The sequence below is a fragment of the Phyllostomus discolor genome, chromosome 3 (assembly GCF_004126475.2).
Source record: "Phyllostomus discolor isolate MPI-MPIP mPhyDis1 chromosome 3, mPhyDis1.pri.v3, whole genome shotgun sequence".
Classification (NCBI taxonomy): Eukaryota; Metazoa; Chordata; class Mammalia; order Chiroptera; family Phyllostomidae; genus Phyllostomus; species Phyllostomus discolor.
This window is the reverse complement of record NC_040905.2, coordinates 92,756,239-92,775,659: the sequence shown is the minus strand read 5'-3', so window position 1 is coordinate 92,775,659 and position 19,421 is coordinate 92,756,239. Positions and strand designations below refer to the sequence as shown.

The 19,421-nt window shown below is 41.4% G+C and overlaps 1 protein-coding gene across 1 annotated transcript in view; it reads left to right on the top strand.

Moving 5' to 3' along the window:
- The first annotated feature begins 7,062 nt into the window (after positions 1 to 7,062).
- BAZ1B (bromodomain adjacent to zinc finger domain 1B) overlaps positions 7,063 to 19,421 on the top strand; it is a 77,806-nt gene continuing 65,447 nt past the window's right edge. Inside the window, exon 1 of the mRNA XM_028513880.2 lies at positions 7,063 to 7,475. Coding sequence (XP_028369681.1) covers positions 7,369 to 7,475 — 107 coding nt within the window. The 5' untranslated portion in view covers positions 7,063 to 7,368. The remainder of the gene's footprint in view (positions 7,476 to 19,421) is intronic.

Below are 19,421 nucleotides of genomic sequence, written 5' to 3'. Positions count from 1 at the left end.
TGTATTATATTAAATTCATTACTGTCAACATTTTTAATGTTCAAACTCCCAGATTCAGCCAGTTTGTGGTTCCTGTGTCCTTTTGACATGTCCCCATCATTTTTTGAGCAGATCCTTTCTTTTAGACACAAGATATTCCTGACTCACCTTGAACTTTGCTATCCCCCAATCATTTTTCCAAGGAGCCCTGGATCCTTTCAGTGGGAAATGAGATTTAGAAACCTAGATAAACCTGGCTTTGCTGAGTAAGTAGTTTGAGGGATATGGTGAAAAGACCTGACAGATTGTGGAGGGCCTTAAAGGTCAGGCTAGATAGTTGTGTTTTACTCTGTTGGCTTTAGGGAGCCAACCACTGGAAGCCAAGACCAGGAGAGTGACATAGTGTGCAAGATACTATGGAAGAAAGGAAAGAGAGGGAGGCAGGGGGACAAATCGGAAGGACATTGCCCACGTGGTGTTTTTGCACATATTGAGAGGAGACATTCAGTTTAGGGTTACAGCGAGCAGGTATAGGTACATAGAAAACAAAATAAAAATAGACAAAGCAAATCAGGGAAAATAAAAGGAAGGAAGTATAATCAGTTCACCATGTGGATCATATGTAAATAATACATAATTATAAGTTATACACAATTTTTGTTTAAGGAATTACAATACAGTTATTTTGGAAATATATATATGTATACATGTATGTAGTGTTTCTGGGGGAAGAAGAGGGCTAAGTTCTCACCTTCCTCTGGAGAAAGTAAGCAGCTAATATTAAAACTGAAAAATTAGCACTGACCGGCGTGGCGCAGTTAGTGTAATGTCATCCCGCAAAGCGAAATGTTGCAGATTTGATTCCTGATCAGGTGACATGCCTGCGATCTGGGTTTGATCCTCAGCTGGGGTGTGCAAGAGGCAACCTACTGATGTTTCTCTCACACATCGATGTTTCTTGCCCTCTTTCCTCTCTCTAAAAATAAATAAATAAAATCTTTAAAAAACCTGAAAAACTAAAGAATAGCATTATATATGTTATTTAGAAATAGGGAGGTAAATATTGGAGGAAACAGCTTAACAAATTGAAAATGGATGCCTGGGGGAGCAGGAAGTAGATGAGGATGGGCTGCAGGGCTGCTTTTTATAGAATTGTTTGTTTGTTTGTTTTTTAACTGTAAGTTTCCTTTTTGGAACTAAGTACATTTTACCATGAAAAACATAATTTTAATATAATTTAAAACATTTTAAAACAAGGAAGTCATAGCAGTAGTTTTGGCCGGAAATAATAAAGGCCTGAAGTAGGAAGGTGGGGATAGATCAGGGCCTTAGGCAGGTAGAATTGGTTTTATCCTGGCTTTTGCTTTCCGTGGTCTCTGCTACCCAAGGTCAACTATGGCCTGAAAATATTCATTGAAAAATTCCAGAAATGAATTCATAAGTTTTAAATTGCATGCCTTTTGGAAATTGTTCTGTCTCGCTCAGGACAGGAATCATTTTTTTGGCTAGCGTATCCACACTATACACCTCTTGCTGGTTAGTCACTTAAGTAGCCCTCTTGGTTACCATTGAAGTGTTTGTGTTCAAGTAACCCTTATTTTACTTAATAATAGCCCCAAAGCACAAGAGTAGTGATGCAGGCAATTCAGATTTGCCAAAGAGGAGCAATTAGGTGCTTCCTTTAAGTGAAAAGGTCTGGCCTGGCCTGGTCACTCAGTTGGTTGGAGTGTACCCCATGAACCAAGGCTTTGATTCAATCACTGGTCAGGGCACATACAAGAATCAACCGATGAATGCATAAATGAATATAACAACAAATTGATATTTCTTTTTCTTTTTTCCTTCCTCTCTCTCTCTAAAAAAAAAAAATGAAGAAACAAATTTTTTTTTGCCCTGGCTGGTGTGGCTCAGTGGATTGAGTACCGGCCTGCGAACTGAAGGGTCGCCCATTTGATTCCCAGTTAGGGCACATGCCTGGGTTGCCAGCCAGGTCTCCAGTTGGGGGTGTGTTAGAGGCAACTGATGGATGTATCTCTCACACATCAATGTTTCTCTCCCTTCTCCCTCCTCCCTTCCCCTTCCTCTAAAAATAAATAAAATCTTTTTTAAAACTAAATATTTAAAAGTGATAAGGTATATAGTTATAGGGAAAAAAAGTGGGGTATATTAAACAAGAACTTTTATGGCTGAAATCTTTTCTAAAAGAAAGGGTTTATTAAGCCAAATGTAACCAGAAAAAGGACCAGGTCCTGGAACACAAGTTCTAAACCACCAGTAGCAGTTCTAGTTGGAGAAAAAAAAACATATTCACAATCTTAGGGTTGATGGCTGGCTCTTTTATGCAAATAGTTTGGAAAAGAAAGATGTACATTGTGTTGAAAAAATTGACATTGGCTGTAGATAGTGGGAGAAGGTGAAGCTGGGGCCAGTTCAGACTCCATGAGGAAGAAACATTTGTTACTTTGGATGGGTTGTGGGTGGCTGTCAGGAAAGTTCAAGTGTAAACAAGAAGTTGAACTGCCTGGTAGTGAGCTACTTAGCTATTCTCTTTGGATAATCCAGTGGAAATAGCCACCTAGAAGTTCACTCAAAGTTTTAACATATATTTAGGAATGTAAATAGTCTTTTGTTGGTTTTGCCCTTTATCTATTGACTGAATAATCTCTCTTGTCTCCTTCCACTCTCAGGTCTACTGCAATTTAATTTAGGATGTCTCAGAATTTTCTCTCTGTCTTATATAGGTTTTGGTACTATTTGTGGTTTCAGGCATCCACTGGGGGTCTTGGAAATTTTCCCCACATATAGGGTTAGTGGGGACTACTGTATCTGGTTGACCCAATGACTGTAGAGCTCAAGAGATATCAAGGCAGAGCCTGTGAGGTTGTAAAGAAGGTGGGGTCCTTAATAGAAATAAAAAAACAGTCCTGGCTGGTGTGGCTCAGTGGATTAAATGCCTGCCTGTGAACTGAAAGGTTGCAGGTTCGATTCCTGGTCAGGGCACATGCCTGGGTTACAGGCCTGGTCCCCAGTTGGTGGCACATGAAAGGCAACCACACATTGATGTTTCTCTCCCTCTCTTTCTCCCTCCCCCCACTCTCTAAAAATTAATAAAATCTTTAGAACCCAGATAGAGTAGATATTGGAGGAAAAAAAGATAATAAACTGTGGTTTGGGCATGTGTTGAGTTTGAGGAGCCAACAGGACAGTCAGCAAAAGACCAGCCAGAAGATGGAACTGTCTAAGCAAGGGTTTATGTCTGCATCAGCAAAGGATGGGTGTCTGGCAGGGCACAGCTCCATATGACACTGACCACAAAAACAGACCCTGCTGATTGAGCTCATGTCGTGAAGCTATCCAGTGGAGATCTGCATAGGGAAATGTGCTCTGCTTCTGCTGCTAAGCAGTCCCAGTCGACTTTGACCAGTAAATGCTCTGGTGTCAATTCCTGGAAACTACACATTTTAGTCTCTGCCCTTCATTATTACTTATTCAAATGTTGGGAAAGAAAACCCATTAAACAACAAATTTTGCTAAAATTATGATTAAAACTTGAGAATTCAGCAAATGCATTATATGGGCAGGAACAATCAGGAAAAGGTATGAGGAGGAAAAGTGTGAAATTTAGATGCACAGAGGAGAAAGAAATACGCTTTTGGCAGTGGGGAATTCTGGGAATTAGGAGAAAGTGGTTTACTTGGGTCTTGCTGAGACTTAGGCATTGAAGACTGGATAGGAAGAGTAAACTCAGAAGAGTATGATAGGCAGCAAGAGTCAATGAAAGTATTAGAACAGAAAACTGGTAAGTTGCATTAACTTAGTCTCACCCCTTTTTTTGACACCTTCAGGACAAGATGTTAAAATATGTTAATCGGTTACTTGTAAATTTCAGCCATAGAAATAGAGGAAATCTGCCCTGGTTGGGTAATATAATTGGTTAGAGTATTGTCCAGGTAAGCCAAGGTTGTGGGTACAATCCCGGTCAGGGTACATACAAGAAGCAACCAATGAATACAGAAGCAGGTGGAGCAACAGATCAATGTTTCTCTCTTCCTTCTTCTACATCTCTCTTTCTCTTAAAAAAATAAATAATAAAGGACATCCACCAAAGAAGAGTCACATTAAAGTTTTTTTATATTGTTTCTTCTTTTCCTTTTATAGAGGTGGGTAGAGACAGAGAGAGAGAGAGAGAGAGAGAAACATCAGTTTGTTGTTCTACTTATTCATGCATTCATTGGTTGACTCTTGTGTGTGCCCTTGACACAGGTGGGCACAGGTAACCAGGTTCTTGGTAATTGTGGACAAAGAATTGAACCGAACACACAGAGTTTATAGAGCATAAAGAGAGAAGACAGATTTATTAGGCAATAGTACACTCCGCAGAACATGGGAGTGGGCTAACTCCAAGCAAAGATTGACCTCAGGGGCTGGAGGGATTCTTTTATTTTTTTTTTAAGATTTTATTTATTTTTAGAGAGGGGAGAAGGGAAGAAGAAAGAGAGAAAGAAAAACGTCAATGTATGGTTGCCTCTCACGCACCCTCTGGGGACTTGGCCTGCAACCCAGTCATGTGCCCTGACTGGGAATCGAACTTGTGACCCTTTGGTTTGCAGGCCAGCATTCCATCCACTGAGCCACACCAGCAAGGGCTGGAGGGATTCTGTTCTTATAGGACGGATGTTTCCTGGCTAGTTTGGGTGGGCTTTTATTGCACAGATACAAGTAGTTGTATTACTTTAAAGCTACTGCGTATGTGGCCTCCAGAGATTTTCCTTGATTGGCCACTAGAGAAGGGGGTCCCACAATGTTATATAAATGCTATTATAATGAAGCAGGGGTCATGTAGCATCTTCTGCGCAGGTGCATTCATGATTCACCATGATGCAGCGCTTTTCCAAAAATCGGGAACAATGGGTCTTAGAACGAATGGGGTCTCTGTCTGGTATCAAAGTCCTTTATCTTAGCTCCAGGGCACCTCCGCAGTTTCCTCCTTCCTGTCTCCTGCCTCACCCTGATTAGGGATGAAACCCACAACCTCAGTATATTAGGATGACATTCTAACCAACTGAGCTACTGGGCAAGGGCCTTAATTTTTTTGTTTGTTTGTCTCTTACTGTTTTTGGTCTTTACTATGTGTATAGTCTACCATTAGCTATGTAGTCCTGCAAATGTCTATCCCATTAGTCATCTAGTCTGTGCCTCTCAAATCTATCAGCCTGTCTCCACAAATCTTGTTACATTTGAGGCCCTTGGTATCACTGCCATAAACTACTGCAGTTGTCTTTTAAGTGGCCACTCCAACCATCACAAGCTGTGGCCAGGGTGGTCACTTCTTTTGCCATTCCCATCTCTCAGTGTTTTCTGCCTCAAAACCCCTACTTTATAGGCACATGTCCTGAATTTGCTAAGTCTGCCCTGTTGATCCCTCTGCCTACAATGTTTATCTCATTTTTCTGCCAAGAGCTACTCATCTTTTCACAATCAACTCAAATGCCACATCCTCTGAGATTTCTTCTAATCCTCTTAGAAGAAATAGCTACTGAAGAAAAATGAGCTCTCTTCTCTGCTAGGTGATCAGAGGAAGGTTCATACAAGTGGCCTCTGATCTAGAACTTACTTTATACTAGGCGTATACTTCTCACCTCAAGGTGAGAAGAAAAGGAGAAAATGTCTGGTGTTGGCATGCTGCATTCATAGCCATCTAGCAGTCTAGCCCTGTTGAACAAGCTGCAAAAGATGTTCTGGGGCCACTGAAATCTTTGACTCAAGGTAGACAATAGGGAGAAAATTATTATCAGTGTGTTTCCGATTGCATTGACTAGCTAAACAGATTCTGGACTATGTTGGTATAGTCTGCTTGGAGAAGTGGCCCAAATGTCCTCACCCCACAAGCACAGTTATTGCTGTCTTCTTACTGTGCATTTTGGTGAGCACTCATCACAATCACATACAACTATGATTATTATTTTTTCTCTTTTTTTGTGTGTTTCCCAAGGTCAAGTCTCCCCCCTTTTTTTAACCCTCACTTGAGAATATGTTTATCAATTTTTAGAGAGAGAGGGAGAGAAATATTGATGTGAGAGAGAAATGGGTTTCTCTCGATGGATGGGTTGCCTCCCACATGCACACCAACTGGGGATCAAACCTGTAACCCAGGCATGAGCCCTGACTCTGGGATTGAACTTGTGACTTTTTGATTTAAGGGACTACCTCCAACCAACTGAGCCACCCGGCCAGGGCATTTGTCTCTTATTCAGGGAAGTCTGTCTTATTTTTTTCCCTCATAGCACCCAACACAGAGCCCTGAATGTTGTAGGTGCTAGTAAGGACGATTTGAAGGAATGGGTGTCTCTTTCACAGGTATGTCCTTTACTAAGAAGCTTCCACGTTATCCTTTCCAGCAAGCCCCTAGAAAGGAGCACCACACTAATACCCAGATCTCAACCACACTCTTCATCTAGCATGAACCTTTCGGGTGAGCAAGGCTGGGGCTTAAGTTGTTCTCCAGTAGAATCTTTGCTTGCGCAAGGTTTTGGAGTTACCGCCAACCCCTCCTCCCATCTGCTCTACCCGCGCATCCCCGGGTGTGGCCGAGCGCTGCGCCTTTAAGAAGGGGGCGGAGCACAAGTGGAAAGACAAAGCCCCTGGCCGCGCGCTCCCCCTTCCCCCCTCTCCAGCGCAACACCCGGACAGTGGTGCCCGGATGTCGGTGTCGCCGTCCGTGACAGATGGCGCAGTGTCTATGTGTTAAGTGGTTTCTCTAGCCTACCTGCCTTAAACTCCCAAGTTTACGATTCCCCGCTAACCCCACTTTCAACTCCAATGCTGGACGCCCGCACGCCTGTCACCGGCGCTTACATAACGTGACCTTTCACCTCTTCGTACTGCCCTATAGTGCGCTGCAACCCAACTACGCGGTCGGGGCAGGGGGCGGGAATCCGAGCGCCGAGCGGCAGCTCCTCTGAGCCAATAGACTATGAGTCCCGTCCAGCTTCCCGCCTATTGGAGCATTCGCCAGCGGCGCAACAGGGGAGCAAGTTAGTGTGTATGCTGGCCCGGCGCGGGGGAGGAGGGGAATCTCCCGCCATTTTTCAATAATTTCCTCCTGTGCAGCTGAAGAGTCGTGACTGCCGAACGCGGGACCGGTAGCGGAGGTTGGCTGGAGGCTGCCAAGCGGCGCATCGGTGTGTGTTGGAATTCAGCGCCATTGCGTCCGGTTCCATGGCCTTCGCGGTGCCGCGCCAGTAGTGAGGGAGCTGAGTTCGCGCCGCCCTCTCACCCCTCCCCTCCCCCACCCTACCCCCAGGAGCCAGGCGCTCGCTCCGGGCCGCGGGGCCTAGTGTTGCGCCTAGGGCTCGTGGAGTTGCTGTCGCCTTCCCTTCCGTCGCCGTGATGGCGCCGCTCTTGGGCCGCAAGCCTTTCCCGCTGGTGAAGCCGCTTCCCGGTGAGGAGTCGCTCTTCACCATCGCGCACACTCAGGAGACCTTCCGCACTCGGGAGTATCCTTTTCTACTAGCGCCGGCCTGGTCACTGCGGGGTGGGGCGGGGTGGGCCGAGGGTTCGCCGGGCTTGGGGGCCACGCAGCCCCACGCCCGTGGCAGCTGTCAGCGTGCCCGACGCGGGCGGGCCTACACCCTGAGCCCGGGTCCGCGGTTCTGAGGGGTGGGCGGGGGTGCGGACAGGCTTCGTTGAGGGCGCCACAGAGCCTCGCGCCCTCCATCCCTTCCCCGGCTCCGCACTTTGTGCCCCAGCCTTGGTGTTGGGGAGCGACCCCGCGTACACACACACACATCCACTGGAGTTGGTTGGCCTTAGGCCCAAGTACCATGGAGAGAGGGGTTTCCTTTGCTCTTTTCTTTTAAAATTAAACCTTCAACTTAAGTTTTTGAAATTGTACCCGCGTGGTCTCGTGACCCGGCTTGTACAAGTCTCGACTGCGTTTTAGCCTAGTCTGTGCGGGGTGGGGGTGGGGGGCACTTGTGCTTTTCTCCTCCCGAATGGATTCTGGGCTGTTGATGAACTGACAGGATCGTGAGGCACAAAACCAACAATAAAGTTCCAGACCTGAGAGGAGAGGAAAAGAAGAAAAAAGTACTTCGGAGGAGCTGATGCCTTCTTGCCCTAGGCAAGCACAGGTTTGAAATGTTGACGATTTAGAAGGAGATTGGTATTTAAGTAAAATTAAAACATACCAAGACATACTTAAAGTTTTTCTGATGTAATTTAGGAGCTTGAGGCTGATGTTTTACACTCTAAGCATTTTCTTTAATGATTGTTTCTTGCACGAGCTTAGTTTTTTGGTTGAAAATTGTACGACTTTTATTTATTTATTTTATGGATGCCAGTTGAGTCCTTTTTGACACGTGGGTGTAAAAAGAAGGATTTTTGAACAAAGCTTTAATGTACAAAAAACTTAAAGAGTGAAGGCTAATGTATTTAGTTTTTCAGTTCTTTTCCTTTGGAAAGATTTAATTTCCTTTTTTCTTTTTCTTTTTTTAATCCTCACCTGGGATATGCTTACTGATTTTTAGAGGGGAAGGGCGGGAGGGAGAAAGAGAGAAACATCTGATATGACGGAGAGAAATCTATTGCTATTGGTTGCCTCTGCAACGTGTCCCAACCGGAACTGAATCCACAACCTAGGCAATACCCTGATGTACTGGGAGACCCTTCAGTTTACAGGACCACACTTCAACCAACTAGCCACACCAGCCAGGGCAGAACTTTGATTTCTTGTAGTTTCTTACTGCTTTTTATAGAGGAGGAAGTGCCCATGTAGGGATATCATTTGATTTCACTTGTTTTTGATCACCCCTGTAATGTAATACTTGGTAGGGTAATCTCATTCTTCTTAGAGTGAGGTTTGTGACTGTTGAATGTTTACATATAAAGGGACCTGGAAAGTGAGTCCCTGCTGTTAAGAAGGCTCTCAAAGGCCCTGGCTGGTGTAGCTCCATGGATTGAGCACAGGCCTGTGAACCAAAGCATCGCCAGTTTGATTCCCAGTCAGGGCACATGCCTGGGTTGCAGGCCATATCCTCAGTATGGGGTGTGCTAGAGGCAACCATACATTGATGTTACACTCCCTCTCTTTCTCCCTCCCTTCCCCATCTCTCTAAAATAAATAAATAAAATCTTTAAAAAAAGGAAGGCTCTCAAAATATAACTATAGCATCTTGGAGCTGAATGGGTCTTGGAGAGGTTCAGGTTTTCCTGCCTGATGTGCCAGGTGATCCCAGAGAATTGAGGTTGACACAGTGTAAATGATGAGTGTCAGGGGTAGAATCCAGTATTTTTCCTACCTCATCCCTGTACGTAAATTAAAAAAAAAAACCACACCCAAAAAACTATGAACCTTGACTGTTGTGGCTCAGGGTGTCATCCTGAAAAGCACAAGATTGCAGGTTCAATTCCTGGTCTGGTCGGAGTGTGTACCATTGATGTTTCTCACATCAGTGTTTCTCTTTCTCCCTTACCCTCTAAAAATAAATGAATAGAAATTAAAAAACCAAACCAAACCAGAATGCTATTCCTTCCTTTTAATGATGTCACTTTTATGTCAGTTTGTGGTATAAGGTCCATTTAAGGGTGAGGTGGGGTGGTAGTCTGGTTCTTTTTTTTATGCTGTTAGGACTTTTGAATTGCTTTGGAGAAGTACTCTAGCTCTACTAAATATAGCATTATTCTAAAGGTGCCCTACTTTAAAAAAAAATAACACTCCAAACATTGGTGGAGTAAAGAATTACTTGTGAGAATCTGCCATATCCTTTTCAAACCTCTTTCAGATATCTTTTGAGCAGTTGAACTATTACCAAATGTTAGTTTTTCAGTATATATAAATATATATGAGTATAAGATAAATTCTAAGTCTGTAATAGGTACTAAAACCATGTAAAAATGGCAGTAGCCACCTAATTTAGAACTGGCAGCACAGGCTTTTTCATATCATTTACTGAAATCATTGAAATAAAATGATATATATGAAGAGTTCCTCTTAATGATGACAATTGAAAACAAAGCTGAAACTTTTTTAAAAAATTGATTTTAAAGAGGATAGAGAAACATAGATTTTTGTTCTAGTATTTATGCATTCATTGGTTGATTTTTTTTTAAGATTTTATTTATTTATTTGTAAAGAGGGAAGGGAGGGAGATAGAGAGAGAGAAACATCAATGTGCGGTTGCTGGGGGTTATGGCCTGCAACCCAGGCATGTGCCCTGGCTGGGAATCGAACCTGGGACACTTTGGTTCCCAGCCCACGCTCAATCCACTGAGCTACGCCAGCCAGGGCGATTTTTTTTTTTTTTTTTTTAGATTTTATTTATTTCCCCGAATGGTGTGGTTCAGTGGATTGAGTGCTGACCTGCAAACCAAAGGGTCACTGGTTTGATTCCCAGTCAGGACATGCACCTGGAATGCCAGCCAGGTTCCCCAGTAGGGGGCGCTGAAGAGGCAACCACACAGTGTTTCCCTCTCTTTCTCCATCTCCCTCTAAAAATAAATAAATGAGGTTTATTTATTTTTAAAAATAAAGATTTTATTTATTTACTTATTGAGAGGGAGAGGGAGGGAGAGAAACATTGATCAGTTGCCTCTCCCATGCATGCAACTGCACACAACCTTTTGGTTCACAGGCTGGCACTCAAATTCACTGAGCCACACTGACCAGGGCTCATTGGTTGATTCTTGTATGTGCCCTGACTGGAGAGTCCACCCACAGCCTTGGTATATTGGGATAACACTAACCAACTGAACTACCTGGTCAGGGTAGAAGCCTGAAACTTATAAACTGGTATGTATTTCATAGAAATCTACATTAAAAAATTACCATACCAGTACTTGTTGGATGCTTTTAACAGAGGAATTCTTTTTTTAAAAAAAAGACCTTATTTATTTGTTTTTAGAGGGAGGAAGCAAGAGGGAGAGAAGCATTGACATATGAGAGAAACTTCGATCAGTTGCCTCTCGAGAATGCCCCCATCTGGGGACCTGGCCTACAACCCAGGCATGTGCCCTGACCATATGCCCCAACCCGGAACTGAACCTGTAGCCTTTAGGTTTGCAGGTTGGTGGTTAATCAACCCAAACCACACTAGCCTGAAACAGGGGAATTCTTAAATTGTATTACATGTTGGGGGGGAAATTGCTCACTTGGGAATGTCTATAAGTAGAAGCACTTTAAGGATGGTTTTTAAACAATTGTATTGTGTGGTTAGCAGGTTGGCATAGTTGTTTATTAGGCAATCAGATTTTATAGAGAATAAGTATGTGGTTGGGAATAGCTGCCTTTGAAATACTGTTATTTCTAGTTCTTAATTTATATTTACAGTTGTTTTTAATGCATATTGGTACTTTAGTTTTCTCCTAAGTACTACTTGTTGACTGCATGTGTATTCTATAACATATTTATATGATTTTTATTGACTTAAAGCTGTGAGTGTTGGTATGTTCTTAAATGCATTATTGTACATCTTTATTAAACTTACAGTGGTAGTTGTAAATGATGCATACATTTAACGATTAGGTATTATATATTATTGATGACTATGTTTATTGTACTGTGTCTTTGCATCTGTGCTACATTACTCCCTAAGTAGTACTACAGGCAGGACACTAGATCTTAGTTGGAAAATTTCACTTTATCAGAATGTTTTCTTTCTTCAAAATATTTTATTTATTTATTTTTAGAGAGATGGAAGGAGAGAGGGAAACATCAATGTGTGGTTGCCTCTTGTGCACCCCTTACTGGGGCCATGACTTGGCTCGCAACCCAGGCACGTGCCCTGACTGGGAATTTAGCGACCCTTTGGTCCAAAGACGGGTGCTCAGTTTACTGAGCCACACCAGCAAATCTTTTTTATTTTTTTTAAATTTTTTCTCTTTTATTGATTCTAGAGAGAGAGAGGGAGAAAATGAGGGAGAGAATCACTGATGTGAGAAAGAGACATTGATTAGTTGTCTCTTGCATGCACCCCTACCAGAGACAGAACCCAACCCATCCACTGAGCCACACTAGCCAGGGCCATAAGAGTTATTTTTAACTTAACTGGTCCAAAGAGAGAAAAATAGGATAAAAAGCAAATCTTAGTTGGTGCTTTGTTGTCTCCCTTAGAACTCTTGCGGTTATAGTTGCGCTTATTTAACCTCCATATTTTTCCAGACTACTTCCTTTAAGCTGTCAAGTACTTTATTGAAAGAAACAGACCTAGCTGGTGTGGCTCAGTGGACTGAGTGCTGGCCTGTGACCTGAAAGATCGCTGGTTTGATTTCCATTCTGAACGTGCCTGGCTTGTAGGCCAGGTCTTCAGTTGGGGGTGCATGAAAGGCAACCACACATTGCTGTTTCTCTTCCTTTTTCTCCCTCCCTTTCCTTCTCTCTAAAAAAATAATTAAAATCTTAAAAAAAAAGAAAAAGAAATAGTCCTACAAGGCTAACAAGAACAAAGAAGTGCAGTGTATTGTGGTAAGGAGGTAGCCCTTGAACTCATGAAAAAGTGGATGCTTAATGAGATAGTCTAGAACTTGAAAATGTCTTATTTACAGCTTATACAACCTTTGGAGAATTGCTTTGACATTTTCTCTGCAATTATGTATGTGCAGCAGCCGCTGGAACATAAAAACCTCAATTGGCGCTTGCTCTGAGTGGTTATTTGAGAGTGAATGGCTTATTTTGGTAACCTAAAATCTGAAATAGGATTTAGAGGCAGCTGACTCAATAGTCTTCTAGTCAACTTTTTCTACTTTCATATTCATTTTATTCTCTCACTTTCTTTTTACATAAGTTAAAGTAATAACCAGAACAAAATTATATAAACTTAAAAATACCCAGTGTTAGAGGTTGTTATAGGAATTTCAGTTTTAGACTTTTGAACTTAATCTAATTGTGATGATTAATCAATTAAGAATTTTGTGTTATTGCCAGAGAGCATTCATTTCTAGATTTAAACCTTAGGGTTTTTGGTTTTTTTTTTTTTTTAAATCACACTTTTTCATCTTTTTTTTTTAAGATTTTATTTATTTATTTTTAGAGAGGGAAGGTGGGGGAGAGAGAGAGGGAGAGAGAGAGAGAGAAACATCAATGTGCGGTTGCTGGGGGTTATGGCCTGCAACCCAGGCATGTGTCCTGACTGGGAATCGAACCTGGGACACTTTGGTTCCCAGCCCGCGCTCAATCCACTGAGCTACGCCAGCCAGGGACTAAACCTTAGGTTTTTAGTGTTGTCCAATTAGAAATATAATGTGAGCCACATGGAATTAAAAGTTTTCTTGTGGTCACATTTGAAATAAAGGTAAATGGGTTAAAAAAAGGAGAGACACATTTTTCTTATTCCAGTACCCAGGCTGAAGGAGCAGTCCCAGTCTGCATGTACCTTTTTTTTTTTTTTTTTTAAGATTTTATTTACTTATTTTTAGAGAGGGAAGGGAGGGAGAAAAAGAGAGAGGGAGAGAGAAACATCAGTGTGTGGTTGCTGGGGGCTGTGGCCTGCAACCCAGGCATGTGCCCTGACTGGGAACTGAACCTGCCATGCTTTGGTTTGCAGCCTGCATATGCCTTTCTACTGGCAGAAATAGCTGGAGGAAACCTTGATGGCTTTTTAAGCTTATTCCTGCAAATGGCATCTATTGCATCTGCTCACATCTGTTGGTTAAAGCAAGTTATGTGGCCAAGTCCAACATCCATGTGGAGGAGAAATTTTCTCTCCCTTTTTTTTTATTCTCACCTGAGTATATGCTCATTGGTTCTAGAGAGGGGAGGAAGGGGACGGAAAGAGAGAGACAGACTTTCATGCCAGGGAGAGAAACATTGGCTGCCTCTCATAGATACTGTGACTGGACCAACCTGCAACCTAGGCACGTGCCTTGACTGGGAATTGAACCTGTGACCTTTCAGTTTATGGGAGGATGCTTTAACCAACTGAACCAGGACTTCTTGTTTCTGTTAATTCCTCACCGGAGGATATACTTACTGATTTTTACAAAGAGAGGAAAGGAGAGAGAGAAAAACATCGATGTGAAAGTGAAACATTGATCGGTTGCCACCTATATGTGTCTCAACTGGGGATTGAACTTGCAGCCTTTTGGTGTGTAGGTGATGCTTCAACTAACTGAGCTACCTGGCCAGGGCTAGTTTTCCTCTTCACCTGAGGTATTGGGAACCACATGGCAGTGGGTGGAGATACAAAATTCTCTGATGGTAGGGAGGTGAATATTTGGAAAGAATGCAATCTACCATATTTCAGGGTTTCAGGGGACGTATTTTGGGGAAAGTCACTTTTAAGTTGAGATCTGAAGGATGATTTAGAATTTAGCTAGATGAATAAAAGAGGACTATGTTCTTAGAAGAGTTTGTGAATTTGAAAGTTTCTTGATTTAAAAAAAAATTGAAAGATGACTAGAGTGAGGAAGTGGGAATAGAAATGGAGTTGCTTAGTGCTGAGATACAGAAAAGGGTTGCATCACACCAGTCCTTGTAAGATAGGTTGAAGAGTTTGGACGTTACTTTAAATTTAGTGGAGGCTGTTGAAAATTTTGAGCAGGAAAGAAGCAGGCGTTTACTAAGGTTAGGAAGATCACTGTGGTTGCAGTGGTGAGAATGGATCTACCACTAGATTTGTGAGGTGGTCATTAGATAATCCAGCCAATAGATAATGGTGGTCTGAATAAATTTACTAGTCCTTGATGCAGGGAGAAGTATAATAGATAAATATCAGAAATAAATCATTATAGATAGATTGGACAGAATTTGGTGATTGATTGGAAAGGAGTCAAGGATAATATTTTGGTTGTTACTTGGTTAGTGATGTCATTCTCTGATACAGAGAATTCTGGAAGAGGAGCAAGCGTTTATTTCTTGTTTTGGCTGGGAGTGGGGAGGATGGGATAGGAAGTGAAATGTTTAGTTTGGATGTTCTTATATTGAGTTGCTGTGGATATCCAAATGGAGATGTCTATATTACTAGTGTGTCTGTGGTCCTGGAATTTAGAGAGAGGAGACTGAACTGGTGATAGAAGTGATTAGTGTCTAGATTATGATTGCAGTAATGTAATGGAAATGGATGAGGTCAGCCAGGCTAAGATTGCTACACTGATAACAGTGATTTTCAAAGGAGAGTGGGAAAAATATGTATCTGGGTAGAAGGGACTTTCATTGTTTGGAAAACCGTAAATCATTAATATTTGGTATTTAAATATGTACTGCATGAAAAAAGTTCCCCATTTTTTTCCCTTAAAATAATGAAAATAACCAAATATATCTCAACAAAATCTTATTTGGTGGAGTGACTTTTCAGTACACTGTGAGTGGGGATTGCTTCCCTGTTTGGGAACATGTTTGCATTTCAGGCAGCCTGAGGGCAGATGAGATTTATAAAGTAATCAGAAGAAGAAATGGTTTTAAAAACAAACAGAATTGAGAAAAATGGATGTTAGGGTGAGAAGCACAAAGGACCAAACAAATAAGATTGAGAAAATAGGATGTTATAGTGAGAAGCACAAAGGACCAGAGGATTACCAGTGAGGCCAATTAAAGTATTTTGGCTGGGTAAGAGATGAGTATCAGAGAGGCTGGGTTTAGTTAATGGCTCTGTTGTTGGAGAGAAAGGAGTGAATTGAGAAATGTGTGAGTGGTTGCAGTTAGGGACTGAAAAAAGGAAGATGATTTTCTGATTTCAGATTTGGGCAATAGGGTCATTCAGTGAGACTGAAAATACCTATTAAGAAACACAGTTTGGGAGAAGGAGGTGTAGTTAATAAGAATTAAGCTTAGCCCTAGCTGGTGTGGCCCAGTGGATTGAAGATGGGCCTGTGAATCAAAAGGTTGCTGGTTTGGATCCTGGTCAGGGCACATGCCTGGGTTGTGGGCCAGGTCCCCGGTTGGGGGCATGTGAGAGGCAACCAGTCAGTGTTATCTCTTACACATCTCTCTCACACATCAGATGTTTCTCACCCTCTCTCTCCCCCCCTTCCTGTCTCTTTAAAATAAATACATAAAATCTTTCTAAAAAATAATTAAATTTAGCCCTGGCTGGTGTGGCTCAGTTGGTGGGGCATTGGCCAGCAAAGTGAAAGGTCTGTGGCGTGAATGTCTGGGTTGCAGGTTTGGTCCCTGATTGGGGCAGGTATGAGAGGCAATTGATGTTTCTCGTCCTCTTCCTCCCTTCCCTTCTCTCTAAAATAATAAATAGATAAAAGTCTTTAAAAAGAATTTAGTTTAGAAAAAGTTGGGTTTGAGATATCACTGAGGCATCCAGGTGATCCTAGTACGTTATTGACTATATGGGTCTAGATCAAGGTGAATGGACTGGGCACATGTACTTCTAAAAATAGCAAATAAAAAAACTTAATGTTCTTTGTTTAGGATATATTTGCTAATATCATTTACATTCTCTGGTTACTCAGTGAGTTTCTTCAATGAAACTGAATGACTATTAAAATGTTAAGCTTTTTGTATTTTAAATAAATGTACTTACTGGTTTTCTTGACCTCCCTTCCCCCAGTGCAAAAAGGCAAATAAAACAAAACAAATTCATCTTGTTGATTAATTAGTTATGATAATAGGAGCCATGCTATTGCTATTTTTCTCTATACTGTAGTCCCACCTTTCCATAGGGAATTAGTTCCAAGACCCCAAGTGGATGCCTTGAAACAGTATTGAAATACTGAAACAGTACCAAATGAGGACTGTCCAGGAAAAGTCCAGCCATTGTTAATATAATGAGAACAGTTTTTGTGCCATCTATGTAACCTGGTAGCCAAGGACAGTGGGCTGGAGTGTGCATGTGTGAACCATGACAACTTGTCAGTTGGGGGTGTAGATGCCATTGAGTAAGCATGTGTACTGTGTGGTCATCTCATTCAAAATGACTGAATGAGTAGAGCCTCGAATCAAGTTTTGTGTTAAGCTTGAACTTCCTCTGTGGAAACCATTGGGATGATTTAGTTGCCCACCAGCAGCTATGGGCAACTGGTGATTGGCAGCCTCATCACAACAACAAACTCCTCATGCATAACATCTCGTGCAGAGTTTTTTTGTAAAGCATCAAAATCATCCAGGTGACTCAGCTCCGTTACAGCCCAGATTTGACATCCTGTGACTTCTGGATTTTCCCAAAACTAAAATCACCTTTGAAAAGGAAGAGATTTCAGAGCATCGATGAGGTTCAGAAAAATACATGAGGCAGCTGATGGTGACTGGGAGAACTGTATGAGATCCCAGGGTGCCTACTTTGAAGGGGACTGAGGCCCCTTTGTCATTGTGCTGTGTACAGTGTATCTTGTATCTTCAGTAAATGTCTCTCTCTTTTTCATATGTGGCTGAATACCTTCTGGACAGATCTCTCGTATGCTATGTTTTGTTCTTTACATATATACCTCTGATAAAGTTTAGAGCTTCTCTTTGGCACTGAATTGCCAGCAATATTTCTCTTGTACTTGAAGGCCATTATTAAGTAAAACAAAAGTTATTTGAACACAAGCACAGCAATAACCATGATGGTCCATCCGGTAACAGAGATGGCTACTAAGTGATAATTGTGCCTGAATACACTGGACAAAAGGGTGATTCAGGGAGTGGGATGGCACAAGATTTAAAACTTATAAATTGTTTATTTCTGGAATTTCCTATTTAATATGTTTGAACCACATTTGACAGGATAGTTGAAACTGAAAGCAAACAGTTAAGGGAACTAACACAGGTTTTTATAAATTTTCAATGATTGGATTTATGTAACTTTGTATGGAAGTCTGACTTCTGGTTTTTACTTTTTCTGTATTTTGTTTAATTCTTTAAATATTAACGCCAACCCCAGTGAGGAAAATAGACTTGTTGCTTTGTTTCTGTCAGATCCGGAAAAGGATGTGAGAGAAGGTGTTTTTTTACTATTGGCTAAAATGGCTATTTTGGATTACCTCTGGATTTGTCCCTGTTAATTGTCTTTGTATTGATCATAACCCTGGAAAACCAAGAATCTTAATATATTAAAAAGGAACTACTGTCCTGATGGGTATAGGTCAGCTGGTTGGGTGCTTGTCCTGCAAAGCAAAAGGTGCCTGGTTCAATCCCAGGTCAGGGCACGTGCCTGAGTTGCTGGTTCCGTTTCGGGTCAGCACATGTATGAAAAGCAGCCCATCAGTGTTTCTCTCTCATGTCAGTGTTTCTCTCCCTTCTCCCTCCCTTCCCTCTTTCTAAAAGTAAATGAATAAAATTTTACAGGAATTACTTGTTTATTTGTGAGGTAATATTACAGAGGGAGCTGTTTAAATACTTTCATTTCAACCACTATAAAATAGTCATTTGGAAAGTAGAGATGGGCAGCTAATTCTTTAGTTGTGGTGTCAGTTTATTTTCTTGCATAGCATCTGTTGTGCATAAAAGTGTATTAGCTAATTATCATTTGAATTTAAATGTGGCTGGCTGATAGTGAATTTCAGTTGGGATGTTGTACAAAGTTACCATGTGTATGGCACTAACTTACAGGTCCTCTTCCATCTCTCATGATGACTGAACAATGACTGGTAAATGACTTGTGAATGTATTGCTATTGTAGACAACATAAAACTGGATAAATATTATATCAGAATTATTTTTAGGACTTTATGGAGTTTTTTAAATCCTAAGAATCAACAGGTGTTCCAAAAGGTAGACTAGAAGACTTAGTAAGTGGATCATTAGCAGATACACAGGTTATTTCAGATGGCCTCTGACACTGGTCTAGTCAGTCTCATCTTACTGTGGAAATAATTCTTAAACTTGGTGACCATCTTGGTGACCATTGTGTAATAATTCCATGTACCTTAAATTCTTACTTCTTAATGACTTTGTCTCATTTTGCCTTTATTTTTTCTTATGAATTTTTAGTACTGTGTGAGTCTCATGAAATGAAATTTGGATGAATTGAAGAACTCACATTTGTACTATAAAGTGTTAACATTTTTAATTTATTTAAAAAAATCTTTTATTTTATTTTATTTTATTTTAAAAATATATTTTATTGATTATGCTATTACAGTTGTCCTATTCCCCCCTTCACTCCCCTCCACCCTGTATACCTTCTTCCACTCACTCCCCCCCCCTTTAGTTCATGTCCATGTGTCATAAGTTCTTCAGCTTCCACATTTCTCATACTATTCTTACCCTCCCCCTATTTCCTACTACAATCTATGCTACTTATTCTCTGTACCTTTTCCCCCCTCTCTCCTCCTCCCACTCTCCTGTTGCTAACCTTCCATGTGATCTCCATTTCTGGGGTTCTGTTCCTGTTCTAGTTGTTTGCTTAGTTTCTTTTGGTGTGGTTGTTCATAATTATGAGTTTGCTGTCCTTTTACTATACGTGTTTTTTTTTTATCTTTTTTTCTTAGATAAGTCCCTTCAACATTTCATAAAATAAGGGCTTGGTGATGATGAACTCCTTTAACTTGACCTTATCTGAGAAGCACTTTATCTGCCC